The sequence below is a fragment of the Polypterus senegalus genome, chromosome 12, assembly GCF_016835505.1.
Source record: "Polypterus senegalus isolate Bchr_013 chromosome 12, ASM1683550v1, whole genome shotgun sequence".
NCBI lineage: Eukaryota > Metazoa > Chordata > Cladistia > Polypteriformes > Polypteridae > Polypterus > Polypterus senegalus.
Window position 1 is genome coordinate 144246751 of NC_053165.1, and position 20059 is coordinate 144266809.

Here is a 20059-nt window from a genome sequence, read left to right on the forward strand (position 1 = left end):
TGTTCAAGTCATAACCATTTTGATAAATGAATTAATTGCAACCAGAAGAAGAAAACAAGAGGGAGAAATTGTCTTAAGGGTGTAGAGCAGAAACATAATCAGACAGAAGTCATTTTTTTAATGTGCTTATGGAATTTTTAGTTAATAATTTATTTAATAATCTCTTACAATTTATTACAAATAAAAATATATGAAGCTATAACATCATTAATTATTAAACACAAGGAAAAGGATTGAGTGTAACTGAAGGGTTAACTCAATGCAACAGAAAGAACAGTGAGAATGCAGAACTAAGGGATTGAATTGAGGAATTATTGATTATTGTAAACAGCAGATAAATGCAAAATCTTATAAGTACTTATAGGTGCCTATGAACAATCTCCCAATATATTGGAAGTATAATTTTGGAGAATTGACAGACAGGCAAAAGTCTTCTGATGTTGCTTCACTGTGGGTCTTTATTTCTTCCGGTAAAGCCAGTGAAGGGTGGGAGGCAAAACACAATTTATTTATTTCTCCAGGTTGGGGGACCTGTGTTGTTGGTTCATAAACCAAGGATTTTGGTGAAGTGATTTTGAAGTAACCACTTTGGAATAGTGCCGCACCTGGCTGAGGCAGAAGGCTGCCTCAGTGAGTTACATTATAATAAAATAGATAAAAATCCTATAACACTGCTCTGATGTGAAGGTCTGGAAGAGGCTCCATCTGAAGCGCCAAACTGGCCTTAGCAGAAAGCATTGGTGGGACAACTTATGAAATGTGGTTTCTTGTTGCGTGATTTCCTAGTTGTTGGATTGTTATGTTGTTTTCAATTCACAATTGGATCGCCACAGAAGATTCTTCCTCATTTTCGATGACTTGGTTATCCAATGGAGTCTCTTTGACCCGGAGACCAGCACCATGTAGAGCTGGAGAAATTTTGTGAAACACTAAGAAAGCATCCAAATATGAAGAGTTTAATTAATAGGTCACTCAAAGGAGGAGTGTAGTTTTAACATAAATCTAGGAATAAGAAGAAATCAAATATAAGAGAACTCTATGTGAGACCTCTTTTCTGCCAAAGAGAGAGCTTACGCCATCTCAGGGATTCACTGGAATGCACTGGAGACTACCAGTAAGTATGAATAGTGTCAAGAAATTGGTCTTGTCCATTACGGGAGATGGACATCTGAAGCAGAACTCCGTTAGCAGCAATGTTAATTTTTCTCTTTTTTTTATCATCCCGTGGTGTCCTGTATTTACCCAACTCGAGGAGGTTCTATTATATTATATGCAAGCATATATGAAAATGAGCGGTAAGAAAGGAGCTCAGAAATAAACAAAAAAGAAACTCAAATTTACACCCGAGCCTAGACATCCTAGACAGCCATCAAGTCCAAACTCAAGGTACGGCCTTACAAAGACTGACCTGGAACAGATAGGCAAAAGCACAGATTTCCCAGTATCTGCATCATCTCCAGTCGAGAGCGAAAGTGGGAGTGAATTTGCAAGCAATGCAGGTCATGATAGCTCATCAATTCCAGAAGATCCATTGAAACTGGAAATGGTCTTGCCTTCCATGTTTTCATCTACTTTTCATGAGCCAGGTACATCGGCTATAACAGGGCTTGCCACTTTACCTGCAGAGCACGAAGGCTGAAACAATCTGTCTGAACTGAAGGTAATGATTGCTGCAATGGCTGCAGCCACCACTTAAGATATAAAGGAGGTCAAGAAAGATATAAAGAAAAAAAATAATGATATGCTCAAGACAAACGAGAAGCTGTAGCAGGATAATAAACACAAGATAAGAAACATGTAAATAATCCCTTTAAAGGTATGCTAGAAAAAATTGAGGAACAAATTCAGGAAAATGCGTATAAGTTTGAAAATAAACTGATAGTACTTGGTGCTCAGATGGAAGATGTTAAGCAAACATTCACGACTCCGACTGAAACAGCCGAACACCTGGCATCTACTGCTGATGGGAAAACAATGACTGCAAATTCCAAATGCAGAAAATTTGGAGACAGAAGGAATAATATTAGAATCAAAGATCACCCAGAGCATCGTGAAAGTCCAAACTCAGTGAAATTCGTAGTCTAAAATAATTGGAGAGGACTGTAAATCAGACACCGAGATAGCAACAGCTTATGGCATATGAGGATCAAATACCTCTTAACCTAGGAGTCTTATTGTGCGTTTCGAAAAACTACAATTTAAGTTATATGCAATGTTACTTCTCAGACAGAAACAACAGCTTAAATATGAAAATAATCACATTTGTATTTTCCCGGATTTCTCACCCTAAACAACTGCTAAACAGCGCATGCGGAAAGCCAAGATTAGATACAGTCTCCTGTACCCTGCCAAACTGAAAGTGGATATCCAACGCAAGCATTTTATCTATACCTCTACGGAGGAAGCAGAGAAAGAGTTAAGAAAATTGATCCCGACACTTTTTTGAAATACGATCATGAGTGACAAAGTAGATCTTACTGGCTGTTTGATGCACTTGAAATGATTCTAGTATTGTAATTATACATCCTTTTTCCTTCTCTGCCACTTTTAGTTTATACTTTAATTACACTTATATGTGTATGTGTGGAGAAATTAATACTTTTTTTTCTCTTCTAAAGGAGACTCTTCAATATCATACCTTTGGTTTATTGTTATTATTGTATTAGGGTTTACTATGCTTATCCAGGGTCACTTTTGTAAAAGCATTTCCTAGCTTTACTATCTCACTATCTAAAGTGCTTATAGTAATTGGACTGTACTGGCAATAGATATCTCAATTTTATTCCTCATACACCACTGCTGGGGGGCTTGTTTTGTTTTGGACGTACTCTGTCTCTAGGTATCTCAGAGGACTCGGTCTTTGTGAAGTGTGGTCTAGCCTCAAGTGGGGAGGCAAAATGGGGGGGTGGGGGGAGAGAAAAAGATCAAGCTATTTCTAATCTATCCATTTAATCTTATAATTATAAGGCCAATGTAACAACAGGCTTCCTAGTAAAAACTCCTGGGAAATTTGGAAAATAAGGTCAAAGTTGTCTTATTTTCAGTTAAGACTACAAAATGACAACAAAAGTTCAGAAGCCAGGTCTCCAAGACCGGACAGTTAACTTTGTGAGCTGGAATGTAAAAGGCCTGAGTCACGAATTAAACAGAAAGAAAGTATTCTCTCACCTAACAGGTCTAAATGCTAAAATAGTATTTCTACAGGAGACCCACTTATTAAGCAAGGATCAGTTTCAGCTTCACAAAGACTGGACAGGCCAAATGTTCCATTCTAGCCTTACAAAGAAAACTAGAGGTGTGGGAATTCTTATACATAGAACATTTTCATTTGTAGTATCAGATGTAGTATCTGATCCTGAAGGGAGATATGTGATTGTCATAGGTAATTTATTTAACTGTAAAGTGATTTTGATAAATATTTATTCACCAATTGTCGATGATGGTGAATTCATGCAAAATGTATTTGCATCCATTCCCAATGTGAACACTTGTAAAATTAAAATGGCTGGGGACTTTGTGTTTTAAATCCAAACCTAGACAGGTCCCCTGCCACAGGGGCAATGACATCCAAAACTGCAAACACAACTACACCGTTTGTAACTGATCACAACTTATCAGACCCCTGGAGATTTCTAAACCCAAACTCAAGAGCATATTCCTTCTTCTCACCGGTGAATCATTGCTACTCAAGAATTAATCATTTATTAGTAAACAACAATTTCTTGCCTACGATCAAATGTCCCTTTGATTTTGGAGCTAAAATCATTTTGCCTCACATACTCATCTCGGAGATAGCATCTTAATCCACTTTTATTAGCAGATAAGAACTGTACAGAATTTAAATCCTAGCAAATCAATATTTTTTTAGAGACAAATACATCCTCAGAGGTTTCTGCAGGAATACTCTGGAAAACCATGAAGGCCTTCTTAAGAGGACAGAATATCTCATATTTTTCTCACAGAAATAAATTGAAAACCAAGAAGGTATCAGAGCTAATTAGCGAAATTACTAGAATAGATCAAGAACATTCCAGGTGTCCAAATGAGGCACTTCATAGGAAAAAGCAGGCTCTGCATTCAGAATTCAACCTCTTAACAACTAAAGAAACTAAACAACTCATATTTAAGTCAAGACATCATTACTATGAACATGGAGAGAAAGATAATAAGATCTTAGCTCAACAAATCCACAAGCAAGAAGTTCACAATGCAATCCCAGCAATCACAAACACAAACCGAGACAGAATCATTGACCATAAAGATATAATGCACACATTTAGAGACTACTATAAATCCTTTTATTCTACTGAGTTTAAACAAGACAAGACACAATCTAATGCATTTCTGGATGTATTACAGATACCAAAAATAGATACACTTAGCGCAAAGGAATTGGATAAACCTTTGGCACTATCAGAATTACTACATGCTATAAAGTCACTTAACAGTGGGAAAGCAGCAGGCCCTGATGGCTACCTGGTCGACTTTTATAAGAAATTTTCCACTCAGCCAGCTCCCCTTTTATTAGAAACATTCACAGAAGCTAGAGACAATCAAATTCTACATCAAACTTTTCGCCAAGCATTAATCACCGTCTTTCCTAAACAAAATAAGGACTTATTACAATGTGCATCATACAGGCCAATTTCACTTCTGAAAAATGATGTTAAGATACTCTCCAAAGCCCTAGTACAAGGATGGAGAAAGTGCTGCCTTCGGTAATATCACAAGATCAAACTGGATTTATTAAAGGCCTACACTTAGCTTCCAATCTTCGATGCCTGTTTAATGTAATATATTCACCTGCAAAGTCAAACACCCCAGAAATAAAAAAAAAGCATTTGATATGATTGAATGGAACTACCTTTTCATTACACTGGAGAAATTTGGGTTTGGCCCGAACAATTATGCATGGATCAAACTACTGTATACCAATCCAGAGGCTTCAGTTTGTATTAACAACATTAATTCCGACTATTTTAAACTAACTATTTTTGATGCACTTGAAATGATTCTGGTATTGTAATTATACACCCTTTTTCCTTCTCTGACACTTTTAGTTTATACTTTAATTATGTGTATGTGTGGAGAAATTAATACTTTTTTTTCTCTTCTAAAGGAGACTCTTCAATATCATACCTTTGGTTTATTGTTATTATTGTATTAGGGTTTACTATGCTTATCCAGGGTCACTTTTGTAAAAGCATTTCCTAGCTTTACTATCTCACTATCTAAAGTGCTTATAGTAATTGGACTGTACTGGCAATAGATATCTCAATTTTATTCCTCATACACCACTGCTGGGGGGCTTGTTTTGTTTTGGATGTACTCTGTCTCTAGGTATCTCAGAGGACTCGGTCTTTGTGAAGTGTGGTCTAGCCTCAAGTGGGGAGGCAAAATGGGGGGGTGGGGGGAGAGAAAAAGATCAAGCTATTTCTAATCTATCCATTTAATCTTATAATTAATCTATCAGAATTACTACATGCTATAAAGTCACTTAACAGTGGGAAAGCAGCAGGCCCTGATGGCTACCTGGTCGACTTTTATAAGAAATTTTCCACTCAGCCAGCTCCCCTTTTATTAGAAACATTCACAGAAGCTAGAGACTATTTTAAATTAGAACATAGTACTAGACAAGGATGCCCCTTGTCACCACTACTTTTTGCAATCGCCATTGAGCCACTGGCAGTTCACTGTCAAAATGCTTAAGAGATAAAGAGGATTATCAGAGAAGGACTTAAACAGAAAATTTCTTTATATGCAGATGATATGGTACTGTATATATCAGACACACAAAATATACTGTGCCTGCAGTCCTAACAGCACTAACAGAATTTCAAAAGATTTATTGTCTCAGAATTAATTTGAATAAAAGTGTGCTCTTTCTAGTGAATTCTCAAGCACACAATATTAGATTGGAAACCTTCCCTTTTATCATTGCAGATCAGTTTAAATACCTAGGGGTAAACATCAAAAGCAAACATAAAGCTCTTTATCAACAAAATCTCGCTGTCAGTATGGAAAAAATTAAGCAAGGCTTGCATTGATGGTCAACCGTTCATCTCACTTTAGCTGGAAGAATTAACATTGTTAAGATGACTATCCTTCCTAAGCTTCTTTTTTTATTGCAAAATATTCCAATATCCATCAATAGAACTTTTTTTAAGGAATCAGATTCAAACATAATCTCATATATTTGGAATTCAAAACATCCATGTATCCAAAGGGCGACCCTACAAAGACCTAAGGTGAAAGGTGGCATGGCTCTACCTAACTTTCAGTTTTATTACTGGGAAGCAAACATACAAACTATAAAAACCTGGACATGAACACAAGTAGATGAACAGACACAGGCTTGGTCCACAATAGAAATAAAATCCTGCAGTTCCTCTTTATATTCTTTGAGCAGTATTTGGGGATGGAGTCCAAAATGAGGGGCTAGTATCAAGAATAAGGAGGGATGAAGTAAAGGATATACGGAAAAGAATGAAAAATAGAAGGACAACAGGACCAAATGAAATACCAGCAGAAGTGTGAAAGGGTTTAGGAGAAAAGGGAGTAGATGTCTAATACAGGAGATCAATGAAAAGGAGAGAATACCAGAAGAGTGTGAATTTAGGAGAAGGGTGATATTCAGAACTGTGGGAACTATACAGAGATGAAGTTTATACACAATTAAAATTTGAAAGGAAAGAGAAGGCATAGGGAAGAGACTACCATAGAGGAGGAGCAGTTTGGTTCTATGCCAGGGAGAGGAACAAAAAAGAGATTTCAGATCACCTCAGAAAAAGAGTTGTTGATGCTCATCAGGCTGGAAAAGGTTACAAAACTATCTGTAAATAGTTTGGACTCCACCAATCCCACAGTCAGACAGATTGTGTACAAATGGAGAAAATTCAAGACCATTGTTACCCTCCCCAGGAGTGGACGACCAACAAAGATCACTCCAAGAGCAAGGCGTGTAATAGTTGGCGAGGTCACAAAGGACCCCAGAGTAACTTCTAAGCAACTGAAGGCCTCTCTCACATTGGCTAATGTTCATGTTCATGAGTCCACCATCAGGAGAACAATGAACAACAATGGTGTGCATGGCAGGGTTGCAAGGAGAAAGCCACTGCTCTCCAAAAAAATTGCTGCTCATCTGCAGTTTGCTAAAGATCACATGGACAAACCAGAAGGATATTGGAAGAATGTTTTGTGGACGGATGAGACCAAAATAGAACTTTTTGGTTTAAATGAAACGCATTATGGTTGAAGAAAGGAAAACACTGCATTCCAGCATAAGAACTTTATCCCATCTGTGAAACATGGTGGTGGTAGTATCATGGTTTGGGCCTGTTTTGCTGCATCTAAACCTGGGGCCTCATGCATAACGCTGTGCATAGAATTCGCACTATAACATTGCATAAGCACCAAAGCCGAAATGTGCTTATGCACAGAAAAATCCAGATGCAGGAATCTGTGCTTACTCCAACTTCCACGTTCTTCCACCACATAAATCCCAGTCAGCGTGAAAAGTAACGCTCATGCATGCGCCTTATGTCCCGCCCCAACTCCTCCCAGAATTACGCCTCTTTTAGTATGCAAATCAATATAAATCACTCTTAAGCTCAGCCTTCTGTGAAAAGACAATGGGAAAAGCATGGGGGAAAATATAAGAATTTCAGCGAATACAAAGTGGAGGCAAAAGAAAAACATACTATTTGTTTAATTAAACCGTGGTATAATCAACAAAAGGAAGTTGATCGAGTGACATACCGTGTTGGAGATACTCGAAAGCTCAGATATCAAAGTTGCCGTGAAAAGGCGAGTCGTATCCAACCGTCTGAGTTTCATATGAAAGCTTATTAGGGTACAGAGAAAAAAAGGCACACAGTGGGGAAAAAAAGCACGAAATGTCAACTTCAATCTCGAAATATCCACTTTAATCATGTAGTTTATTTTGTCATTAAAGTAGAACATCATAAATGTCATCTTAAAATCGTTTAATTAACCAGTTTCTCAAATCACATCGTAATAAAGTAGCATGTTAAATGCTTTGTTTTGTATGTGATCTTCTATGTGCTGTATGTGTGTGAATCACTACTTGCTTCTTAAACCGGCTCTCTTCCTCCGACTGGACTCAGAATCCATTGCATTCATGATATTACAGCTCTCTGAATAACTAAAATACTGAGATGTATACGTGATATCATTTTCATGATGATAGGAGTTAAAGCACATTATTAAACATGGGTTTGACGCTGCAGTGATTGTGTGCGACCTTCGATGATATTATTTATTGCAGCAGTACTCATGGGCGGCTCTAGGCTTGTGGCGGCCCTGGGCAGAGAAAGAATTGGTGGCTCCTTTGCCCGCCAGTGTCAATATGGTATCTTATGCACGGTAGTTGGCAACGTCTGTTACGGATACTGCATAGCCGCCTCGTGCTCATGACACAAGCATTTAACTTTTGTCGAAATTTGCTGCTGCGTTTTTAGCTGTGTTGTTATTTTCTCTTTCTGTTTTATATTCAATATATATTGGCGTGGCCGCCCCTGCAGTCCTTGGTTTTCTTTCTCCAAGTAACCGATCGCCACACAATCAGCTCTGTAATAGATGTTAAGCCATCTAAACGTTTCAGGAACATTGAAATATCTTCTTAGTACATGTTTAATTATTCTATCCTTCACGCCAGTCCCATGGAAGAATACAGATTATTTAAATGATGTTAAAGTTTTACCTTTATAATATAATAAACATATTTTGCTGCATTTCATCTTAAAAATGATATTGTCATCATATGTAAATATGCACTTTATAAAGTGGCTCAGGTTGTGCAATATTATAACTGTAATACAAGTTTACAGTGAGGTATTTGCACTTATAAGTACAAACATTTCTACAGGAAGCAATAGGTTGAGTGCGTTTATAGTTCTTGGGATCAAACTGTTTCTGAACCGCGAGGTCCATACAGGAAAGGCTTTAAAATGTTTTGCTGTGGCTGAGGTAGCATGTACTTGGTGCTGTATACCGATAATTCTCTTTCTGATCAGCTGCTGCTGTGATTCACACTCAGATACAGTGATATAAATACTCTGAGTGGTGCAGTGAGAGTAATATGGAAAAAGATGATCCACTATTGCAACTCCTAACAGGAGCAGCTGAAAGAAGAAGGTGCAGTGAGAGTAACAATGCTAAAGCAGTTATGGTATTTGGAATAAATACTATGGCTATTCCAAGGACCATTATATTGTTACAAGTTAATTACAATCAGATGCATTACACTAATAAACAATATGCGGTTAGTTTCAGTGTATTTAAAAAGCCGCGTCAGGAAAATAAGGAGTAACCACACAGGAACAGTAGCATTGCTTTGACACTGGGTGCCGCGAGTCTGCAGAACCTGAGTACGACAAGGTATGAGGTACCGTGGAAAAGTGCGTAGCTTTACGCCAAGTCTAGGTTTAATACGTGGATTTGAATGTGGAAAAGTTCTTACGCAACATTTCTGTGCGTGCGCACCATTTATACATGAGGCCCCAAGATGGCTTGCCTTCATTGATGGAACAATGAATTCTGAATTATATCAGAGAATTCTAAAGGAAAATGTCAGGACATCTGTCCATGAACTGAATCTCGGGAGAAGGTGGGTCATGCAGCAAGACAATGACCCTAAGCACACAAGTCGTTCTACCAAAGAATGGTTAAAGAAGAATAAAGTTAATGTTTTGGAATGGCCAAGTCAAAGTGCTGACCTTAATCCAATCGAAATATTGTGGAAGGACCAGAAGCGAGCAGTTAATGTGTGGAAACCCACCAACATCCCAGAGTTGAAGCTGCTCTGTACAGAGGAATGGGCTAAAATTCCTCCAAGTCAGTGTGCAGGAATGATCAAAAGTTACCGGAAACATTTAGTTGTAGTTATTGCTGCAAAGGGGGATCACACCAAATACTGAAAGCAAAGGTTCACATACTTTTGCCACTCACAAATAGGTAATATTCAATCATTTTCCTTAATAAATAAATGACCAAGTATAATATTTTTGTCTCATTTGTTTAACTGGTTTCTCTTTATCTACTTTTAGGACTTGAGTGAAAATTTGATGATGTTTTAGGTCATATTTATGCAGAAATATAGAAAATTCTAAAGGGTTCACAAACTTTCAAGCACCACTGTATGTATGTATTTTCAGCTGAGCTAAGGATCCACATTGTGGAAGCATTTCGCTTAACTTTATAAAGGTGAGAGCTGTACCCAGACGCACAGAGTGAACGGGCACATTTGAATAACAATAACACACTTAAGTCCAACGCCTTAACCACTCAGCAGCCATTCTGCTGGTAGAAAAAGCCATTTTCAGCACTCTGTGAAAACTATGATAATTTTTTCAGCACCTTCAAAAAGGTGCCAGGTACATCTTGCATGTGTATTCCATATTTATACTCTTGAACCTATTAAACTAGTAATGAAAAGAATGGCCGCGCTTAATAGGGCTCAGAGAAACCCTCCTTCCTGATTTAAAAGGGTTTTTTTCTTTTTAACAGTAATTTTTTTATCGCTGAGTTTTTTTAACGCTGCAACAATGCTTCTTCAGCAGAGGGTTGAGTGCGTGTGTTACTGTGGTATGTTTTAAGCTACTTCACCAGGCACAGAGTATCCAATATATTAACACGGTACTAGTCAGGGTCTATTGAGGATCAGGATTTCACTTTCTTTTTTAAATCTGGTACCTCCTTTTTCCATCTTGTGCATTGTTCAGTAAACCTTATTTTTTGGTGGATCAGAACAATTTGCTTACGCTCCACTCATTATTCTCTTTAGGTGTTTAACTGTTATCCCTACATTTGTAAGTTTCAGCAGTCCTTTGAAAATGTTTCTGTGACAGTAGTAAGTAGTAACTCTACCATATTGTGCAAAAATCCAGACTACACACTTTTAAAAGCTCTGATCTGAATTTATCAATTCATCCAATATGTCAGCATTGCCTTCCTCTCACCACTACAATTGGACCTTCCTCTTTGTAGATTTATGTTGTAGGGGTTTCTTTGTAAAGCATTTTGTGGCACTTCAAGCTAAATTAGATTTCCTTGGTTATTGAGCTGTCCATCGGTGTTCCATCTTATTATAAATTGTATTTAGTCTCTCTTTTTATTTACTAAACATTTTATATGTTGAATAGAAAACAGTTATCTTGTTCAGGCTTTAATTTAAAACAGCATTTTCATCAACATGCTATAACCACTTTGGTACTCAGGGTGTTTTGTATAATACAAAGTTTTAGAAATTCTGTTAATGCTTGGTAATAGCATTCCATTTTACATAAGTTATGATACTCTGAAAAATAAGAATGGTTATAGTAAGTTATATGAGCATATACACTACAGGGCTTATGATTAGGCTTATTTTTGGACACGTTAGGCAAATCAGGAAGGAAAATGTTTTAGTAAATAGTTACATAATATCTATTATATGTGTTGTGGTTAAAATTTTACTAAAAACTGTGTGGGTTATTCTTTCTTTTAGGTAGTCCAGATTACATATGGCAGCTATCATTGAAAACTGCTTTGCCCTTGTTTGTGAAAAATCACCCTTTGTTTTAGTAGCATTCAGGGTGAAGGGGATGTAAGTTTGAGTTGTGATTCCAAGAATGAAGAAGTGTCTGCATTCTTCTTGAATACAAGTCAAAGCACCAGGGTTTGTGCAGTGATCGTGGTCAAGGTCAGAGTTAAGCTAAACATTATTATTCCAAAATTAAGCATTTACTTGCCCATATCCATATCAAGCAGCCGATCCCTGATGTAATCCCACCTCCATGTTGAATGCATCCGTCACTCCTGCCGCAGACCACACCACTGTCACACCTCCCTCATACATATCCTATACAATTCTTACGTACTTCTCTGCCACTCCCGACTTCCTCAAACAATACCACAGCTCCTCTCGAGGCACCCTGTCATATGCTTTCTCCAGGTCTGCAAAGACAGAATGCAACTGGAAGTAGTGGAAGAGTAGTGGAAGCTAGATTAAGAAGTGAGGTGATGACTAGTGAGCAGCAGTATCGTTTCATGCCAAAAAAGAGCACCACAGATGCAATGTTTGCTCTAACTTACTATAACCATTCTTATTTTTCAGGGTATCATAACTTATGTAAAATGGAATGCTATTACCAAGCATTAACAGAATTTCCAAAACTTTGTATTATACAAAGCACCCTGAGTGCCAAAGTGGTTACAGCATGTTGATGAAAATGCTGTTTTAAATTAAAGCCTGAACAAGAAAACTGTTTACTATTCAACATATAAAATGTTTAGTAAATAAAGAGAGAGACTAAATACAATTTATAATAAGATGGAACACCGATGGACAGCTGAATAACCAAGGAAATAAAATTTAGCTTGAAGTGCCACAAAGTGCTTTACAAATAAACCCCTACAACATAAATCTACAAAGAGGAAGGCCCAATTGCAGTGGTGAGATGAAGGCAAAGCTGACATATTAGATGAATTGATAAATTCAGATCAGAGCTTTTAAAAGTGAGTAGTCTGGATTTTTGCACAATATGGTAGAGTTACTACTTACTACTGTCACAGAAACATTTTCAAAGGACTGCTGAAACATACAAATGTATGGATAACAGTTAAAAACCTAAAGAGAATAATGAGTGGAGCGTAAGCAAATTGTTCTGATCCACCAAAAAATAAGGTTTACTGAACAATGCACAAGATGGAAAAAAGGAGGTACCAGATTTAAAAAAAAGAAAGTGAAATCCTGATCCTCAATAGACCCTGACTAGTACCGTGTTAATATACAAGTGTAGCTTAAAACATACCAAAGTAACACACACACTCAACTCTCTGCTGAAGAAGCATCGTTGCAGCGTTAAAAAACTCAGCGATAAAAATTTTACCGTTAAAAAGAAAAAAAACCCTTTTAAATAAGGAAGGAGGGTTTCTCTGAGCCCTATTAAGCGTGGTCATTCCTTTCATTACTAGTTTAATAGGTTCGAGAGTATAAATATGGAATATACACGTAAAATGTACCTGGCACCTTTTTGAAGGAGCTGAAAAAATGATCATAGTTTTCACAGAATATTGAAGAGTGCTTAAAATGGCTTTTTCTATCAACAGAATGGTCGAGTGGTTAAGGCGTTGGACTTAAGTGTGTTATTGTTATTCAAGTGTGCCCGTTCACTCTGTGTGTCTGGGTACAGCTCTCACCTTTAGAAAGTTAAGCAAAAAGCTTCCGCAATGTGGATCGTTAGCTCAGCTGAAAATACATATATAAATGTACTTGATTATTATAATGTGGGATATTTGATAGAAAAGGGTTTGTTTTAGATAGATAAGTAGATTTTTATACAAATTATAAATTATAATTATATTACTTATTGTAATTTTAATTAAAAATTATAAAGCAATTGATATATTTTATATACAAGTTTTTAAAGGGAATAGCTGTATACTATTTACCGCTGTGTGATTTTTAAAAGAATTATATTGAACTAGTTATCTCGTGTTTTACACGCAATACCTAAAATACTTTATCTTCAAAAGTTAAAAAACACAATGGAAGGAGGTGCTGCACGTGCTTGTACGCACTTTCCTGCGTGCAGAGTCTGTCAGCTTCCAGCAGCAGCAATGTGTCTGCGTCCCTTTCTGTGAGTTGAGAAACCTGATTCACATCAGCTGCTGGAAGCTTGCCTTTCTGCGAGAGGACTTTCTGTGAAATGGAAAAGGATGTTTTACTGCAGTACCTGTAAGCGGTTTAGATAAAAAAAAAAAGGTTTTCCTTTTTTACAAATTATAAAGCAACGGTTAGATAGATAGATATTTTAATCTTGTGATGATATTAAAATAATAGATAAATGCAGGGGCGTGGTCCATACTATCAGGGAGACCTGGCCAGCCGGGGGGCAATGCAGAGGCAGCATCCATCAAACTGCTCTTGACACAAACCCTGAACCAATCAGGCGGGTGGGGTGGGATTAAGGTGGGATCAACACCAATCAAAATGCTCTTGACAAAAAAATCCTGAACCAATCAGGAGAGCGGGGGTGGCATTAAAGTGGGGTATGGGCGGGACGAACACCCATCAAACTGCTGTTCACACAAACCTTGACCAATCAGTTGGAGGGGGTTGGATTAAGGGGGGGTTAGGGAATTACAGATTATAATTCACCAATCAGATGACAGGGGGCGGAGCACATCATTTAATCCAGAAATCAGAAGAAAGGGGGCAGGGCCATCAAGTCATCAATCATTTTTCATTGACATTTTGACAGAAGCACCCTGACATAATACTACTACAGAATAGTCAATGAATGTTTGGATGAACAGTAAGCAATGACTACTATTTGGAGAACCATGGAGTATTAAGCCCTGGGACTTCTACACAGCAGGCTTAACTGGCAGCTTTAAAAAAGCTTGTGAACTGGCAATGAGCAAATCCATTAATATTTACATTGACTTTAAGTATGCCTTTGGAGTAACATATGACTTTGGGCCTATAAAAAAACAGAAAATATCTGACAGCTTGAGGGACTCCCACTAGGCATAATCAGAAGAAAGAAATAATGGATACTTTAACTCTCCCTTCAGAAGTATCAGTAACTAGTTGTAGAGCACAGTCTAAAAAATCTGACATACTGTAGTAATTAAAGGTATTTAGCTTGTGGATGCAGCTGCAAAACAGGTAGAAATGCTGTGCCCATTTACTCTTATCAGTCTCCAAATTTCAACTTTAGTGAAAGAACCCCAAGATTTAATAATGTTGCAAAATCAAACACCTTGTGAAGAAATGTGGATTTGGAATGAAAATGCAGCTAAAGTTAGGAACAGATGGTCTTTGGAGAAAAGCAGTGCAGCTTGTCACCCACAAATCTTTAATACCTAGGTTTTCTTAATATCTGGATTATCAGAATACTAATCATGAACTGGACAGTCAATAATCTCTTTGCTTTGGAAAGGCTGATTGAAACAGAACATTACACTGTGCCTACTTCAGATTACAGCTGGATTAAATAACACTGTTTTAACCTGAAGTATGTGCTTCATGCTAAATGTGCAACTCAATCTGTTACTTTTAAACAAAGAGAGGAGAGCATCATTATTCTTGATTATGTAAAGTTTACATGTATTTTAAAATTTTCATGAAGTGATGACTGTGGAATGGCTGTAATAATAAAAATATATAATTTAATTAATTGATGTAAAACATAAATCGGGAAAAGCATTTTGCTAGGAACTACCTGTTTACAGCCCTTTCATTTTCACTTTTTAGACTATTTACTTTTTTTCCTGTAAGGCAGTAATATAACTTTGATGTAAGGAAACTGTCTATTACGATGTATTACCCCCTTGATGCATCAATGTTTATTGAAAGGGTCTTTATCATGATAGATGCATTTATTCAAACTGCTTTTCAATAAATATTTCTTTTTTAGATAGGCATTTAGAGTTAAGATTTGACAGTTGTGAGCACGGGGGCACGTACAGGTGCTCTAACCCAGACACAGACAGGCTGGAAACAAGTATCCTTCACAACCCAAACCCAAATATTTACAACACCAAAAGCACAGTTTATGGCACAGTCCTTTCCGCCTCCAATCCTCCTCACAGACGTGTCTTTCTTCTTCCTGACTCAGACCATTGAGTTGAGGTAATTGGCCCCTTTTTATAGGACACCCGGATGGACTCCAGGTGTCCAACAGCCTTCTTCCAGCAGCACTTCCTGGTGTAGTGGAAATGCTGCCAAACAGGGCCCAGTAAATATCCAAGTGTTCTCTGGTGGTGGCCACGGCTCCAGTAGTGTTGAGCTTCCATGCTCCAAACCCGTGGCCCCACTGTAAGCCAAGGGGGCTGCCCTTTATTAGTGGAGATACTGTCCTGAAAATACTCTTCCCCCAGGTCTTTCCATGGTCGGGGCATCCTGGACGTTTAAGGGACATGGTGGTCTGCCACACAGTGCAATAATATACTGTTACCTCTGGCTCCCAAAACACTCTGTAAATAAATATTGTCATAATCTCTTCCTTTAAAAAAATCTGAAAGATACCTAATTTACTGGGGATTCCACGCTACGTACCGACAGCAATTGTCAGCAATTGTATGCAACCAGGAGATACAGTGAAGTCAGGTAAAGCAAGCTAAAGTCAAAATCAGGTGAGTGAGAATCTCATAAACTAAGCCTAGAACATAAGACAAAAAAAAATCATAATGAAAGATGAGTGAGGAGACTGAAAGCCAAAATAGTGCACATCACTTGGTCACAATGAGAGACGTAAATCAAAGTCAGAGACAGAAAAGATCTTAAAACCAAAAAGCATTTCAAATGAACAAGCAGAATGCTGGGTCTTTTTAGTGAATCCAAATTTTGACAATCAGGAAGTCGAAAAGGTTGACCTCTTTGTCTTGTGATGTTGTACTATCCCTGACCCCTGATGTCACCCCTAACAACCAAATAGGTACTGTCAACATTAAAATTCCAAAATGGAGGTGCCCATAGAAAAACAAAATGGAACTGTGGGATAATGCATAAAACACACATTTAAACATAAAATAAATATGACTGTTAGATTCCTTGGTATCAGAAACCTTCAACTGATAATATTTAGAGCCCAGGAACCATTAAGAAAATTTTAAAATGAGAGTCAAATCGTGACATCCCATAGTTGTGTAGCATATTTATCTTACATTAAAATTTATAAGCACACTGACCTGAGAATCGATTAATCTGTTAAGGCAGATGTGTGTTGGTAGAAGTTGAGAATACAACCATATTAGTTGTTTTTTGGAGAGGTTGTCAATAGGATAATAAAATATCAACCAACTTTTAGTAGTGAGTAGTCACTGTTACTTCATCGTTCTTTGAACATTATGTTTCAGTTGAATAGTTACACTGGTTCAGTTTCAACCAGTACAGTATCTCCCTATGTAAAAAATGCCACTTCCCCTTCAGGTCCGTCCCCAGATTTTACCCAGTCCTGACAGTACTTATTGTCATTGAATTATGATTACTAGTGTCCTTATGTTCCATTTTGGTAACTGGTATTTTCCAGATCAACTTCCATTTGCTGGTTCCTAATATGCCAATAAAGTAAATTAAAAGAAGACATTTCTTCACATAAAATAGATAACAAAAGTGATTAGCAACTAAATTTCTAGGATACTATGCAATTTCTGTTAAATGAAACAAGAAGTGTCATGTTGGCATTTACTCTATCGCTGAGAATAAATGGAAATGACTTAAACAGCACACAGACACCTCAGGGCGCTGCCACCTCATCCATTGCCACCCATTGCCTCCTACAGAGTACAGCCTTAGGGCTTTAGTGTGAAAACCTAACCACTGCATTACCATGCTGTCCATTAATTAGAGTATACAGGGTATATTCACATGAAATTTAAGTTCCATAAAATGCAATATAGTGTACATTTCATGCATTATCAAAAAATTTCTTATGGTGTTTCATAAGTTTTAGTTTCAGGAATATTTTGCCATGTGCATGAACTACTATGGAATTACTCCTTGATGCTGAGCTCTTTAGCATTCACAATAAATAAAACAGAAGTTCAAAAGGTCACCCTTAAGACATAACTGCAGTACAGGAAACACAGTTTCACTCAAAACACAGTATATATTTGGCAAAATGATGTTGTTCAGTAATACCAAAATGAAGGTGCTCCTGTGTCTCCTTTAGTGTTATGTCTAAGTTCAACTTAGATCAAGTAATATAACTAATGGAACAAAGCTAGCATTTCTCACTGATGCTCTACTGATGTAGAACAAAGTGTAACTCTTTATTGAGATCCACAACTAATTCTTTTGTCAGAGGACTCCTGGACTAGGATGCAGTGAATAAGCTAATTGGAACAACTTCATGTCAGACCAAAAAGCTATTTTCCTTCTATCATGAAACTGTGAAACTGTGCAATTGGCAGCACCAGCTGAAAAGTGCAACTTTTAGTTTGACCATGAAAACAGTACTGCTAACTTCCTTTCTCTATAACAATGTAGAATATTAGTTTACCATAGCTAAGGACACCAACCATTATGAAATTGCACACACAATTTAAAGCAGACATTTGACTTACAAAATGCTGGAAAGAGATCAACGTGAAAAAGTAAATAAGTAAACGCCATCCACAGCTTGGTTGCAACATGCCTGCTTGGAAAATTCACGTTTATTCACATCTTCTGAGGAATGGCCAACTGACAGGTTATCTGAGAAAGCTAGTCCATTATGGGCTACTGAAGACTCAGAGGTGCAGGAATAGAAATCCATGTATTTACAAGTAAAAAGGTTAGGCTTGTATTGACTGTCCAGTGGGGCATCCAAAACATTAAGCAGTATTAGTTAAGCGTTCACTAAAATCTTAACTATTCACTGGCTGTTTCAATATTTAAACCATTTAACTTTTTTTAGACAGAAATAAAAATATGAATAGCTAACAGATTTTAAACTGACCCAATTTAACGAAATGTTAGCTCAAATGCACTCAGTTTTGGAATGACGGAAAAAAAAACATTGTCAGTCTGTAGGTTTATTATGTTCATTGCTATCATTTGTATCGTACAGTTACTCACCATACACTTTTAACTCAACTCTTCCACCTAGATTGAGCATAGACGGAGCTGTTGTAATCGCCACTGTGTATTCTCCCGAGTCATTAGCAAACAGCTTATTAAACTTAAGACTGCCAGTGGCGTAAGACACCTCGACTCTTTCTCTATAATCCTTTGTATAAATAATGTTTGATTCCGTCCAGGTCACAACAATTTTCGGACCAAATCTCCAGGTTCCAGTAGTCGCCGTTTGATCGACTGGATCAATTGACAAATTAAATGTGATTTCTCCACCTACTGTCCCATTAAATATGTTCTGAGGAGTTATGAGACTAGCGGCAGAGCAACAGTCTGTAATGAAAAATAAAGAATGTTATTAACTAATTAAAAATATTACCATAAATAAATAATTTGTATGATCAATCTGTAAAAAATCATAGGTACAACTTAAACATGCGCTACCTACACGAAAACAGAGACTGAGAGAGAGCAGCCAAAACGACTCCAGCGCGTACGTCCATTGTCATCTGAATAAGTAAGCAACGAGAATTTGATATCCGGATTCACAAACTATAAGTGTGTGCGTTATATCATAAGGACGGTAGAGGGCGCAGCATCTCCAAAATTGGCGTTTATTTGCAAAAACACTTTATTTACTTTGTAAATTAGAATGCGTAGAAAAAAACATACCTGTAGTTAAACTCGTCAGGGTAAACGGAAGATACTGTATATCTTAACGCTGCACAGGAAATACACATTATTTTAATGGATCAAATTAATACGTAAGTGATTATTGGGCGTGCGATGTAGAGCAAGAATCAGACCAACCAGTGCTTTATAGTTATTCATTAAGTATTTGTCCAAAGTAAAACACATGTGCACATCTGGTATGTATGTGGTATGTACCTACCTGGAAAGGGGTCTCTCTTTGAACTGCCTTTCCCAAGGTTTCTTCCATTTTTTCCCTACAAGTTTTTTTTGGGAGTTTTTTCTTCTTAGAGAGTCAAGGCTAGGGGGCTGTCAAGAGGCAGGTCCTGTTAAAGCCCATTGCGGCGCTTCTTGTGTGATTTTGGGCCATACAAAAATAAATTGTATTGTATTGTATTGTATGTAAAAAATTAGCATAATAGATGTAATACAAAAAAGTCAATAGCCTGAATAATATTGTAGCGACCCGGCAGTCAGCGCTGCCGGAGTGATGCATTGTGGGGAGGTCGTACGTTCACTGCTTTTTATAACGTTTTCCTGTTGTATTTATTAATGTTTTAACTTGTAAATAATTGTTGTGTTTGTGTGCAATTTGTTGGGTGGGTTTGGGTCATCGCCGTCCGGGGTTATTTATTTTGTAAAAAAGTACCGTTTATGTGTAATGTGTCTTCGTGCATGACCTTGACCATGGCAGTGCAATAATGTCGAGCTTTGTTTTCTGGTTATCTGTGAATAAAGAGATACAACAGGACAGAGCTGTTATTCATTGCTAAGATTTCATCTAAGCAATTGATGCCGAGACAC

The 20059-nt window shown here is 37.4% G+C and overlaps 1 protein-coding gene across 1 annotated transcript; it reads right to left on the bottom strand.

Annotated features, from left to right (window-relative positions):
• Positions 1-813: 813 nt before the first annotated feature.
• Positions 814-19077, bottom strand: LOC120540534. Its single transcript, XM_039771373.1, has 3 exons — positions 19014-19077; positions 18569-18898; positions 814-929 (listed from the first exon to the last, which is right to left on the bottom strand). Exons 1-3 carry the CDS (start codon positions 19072-19074, stop codon positions 814-816), a joined length of 507 nt encoding a protein of 168 aa, XP_039627307.1. The 5' UTR covers positions 19075-19077.
• Between the last annotated feature and the right edge of the window lie 982 nt (positions 19078-20059).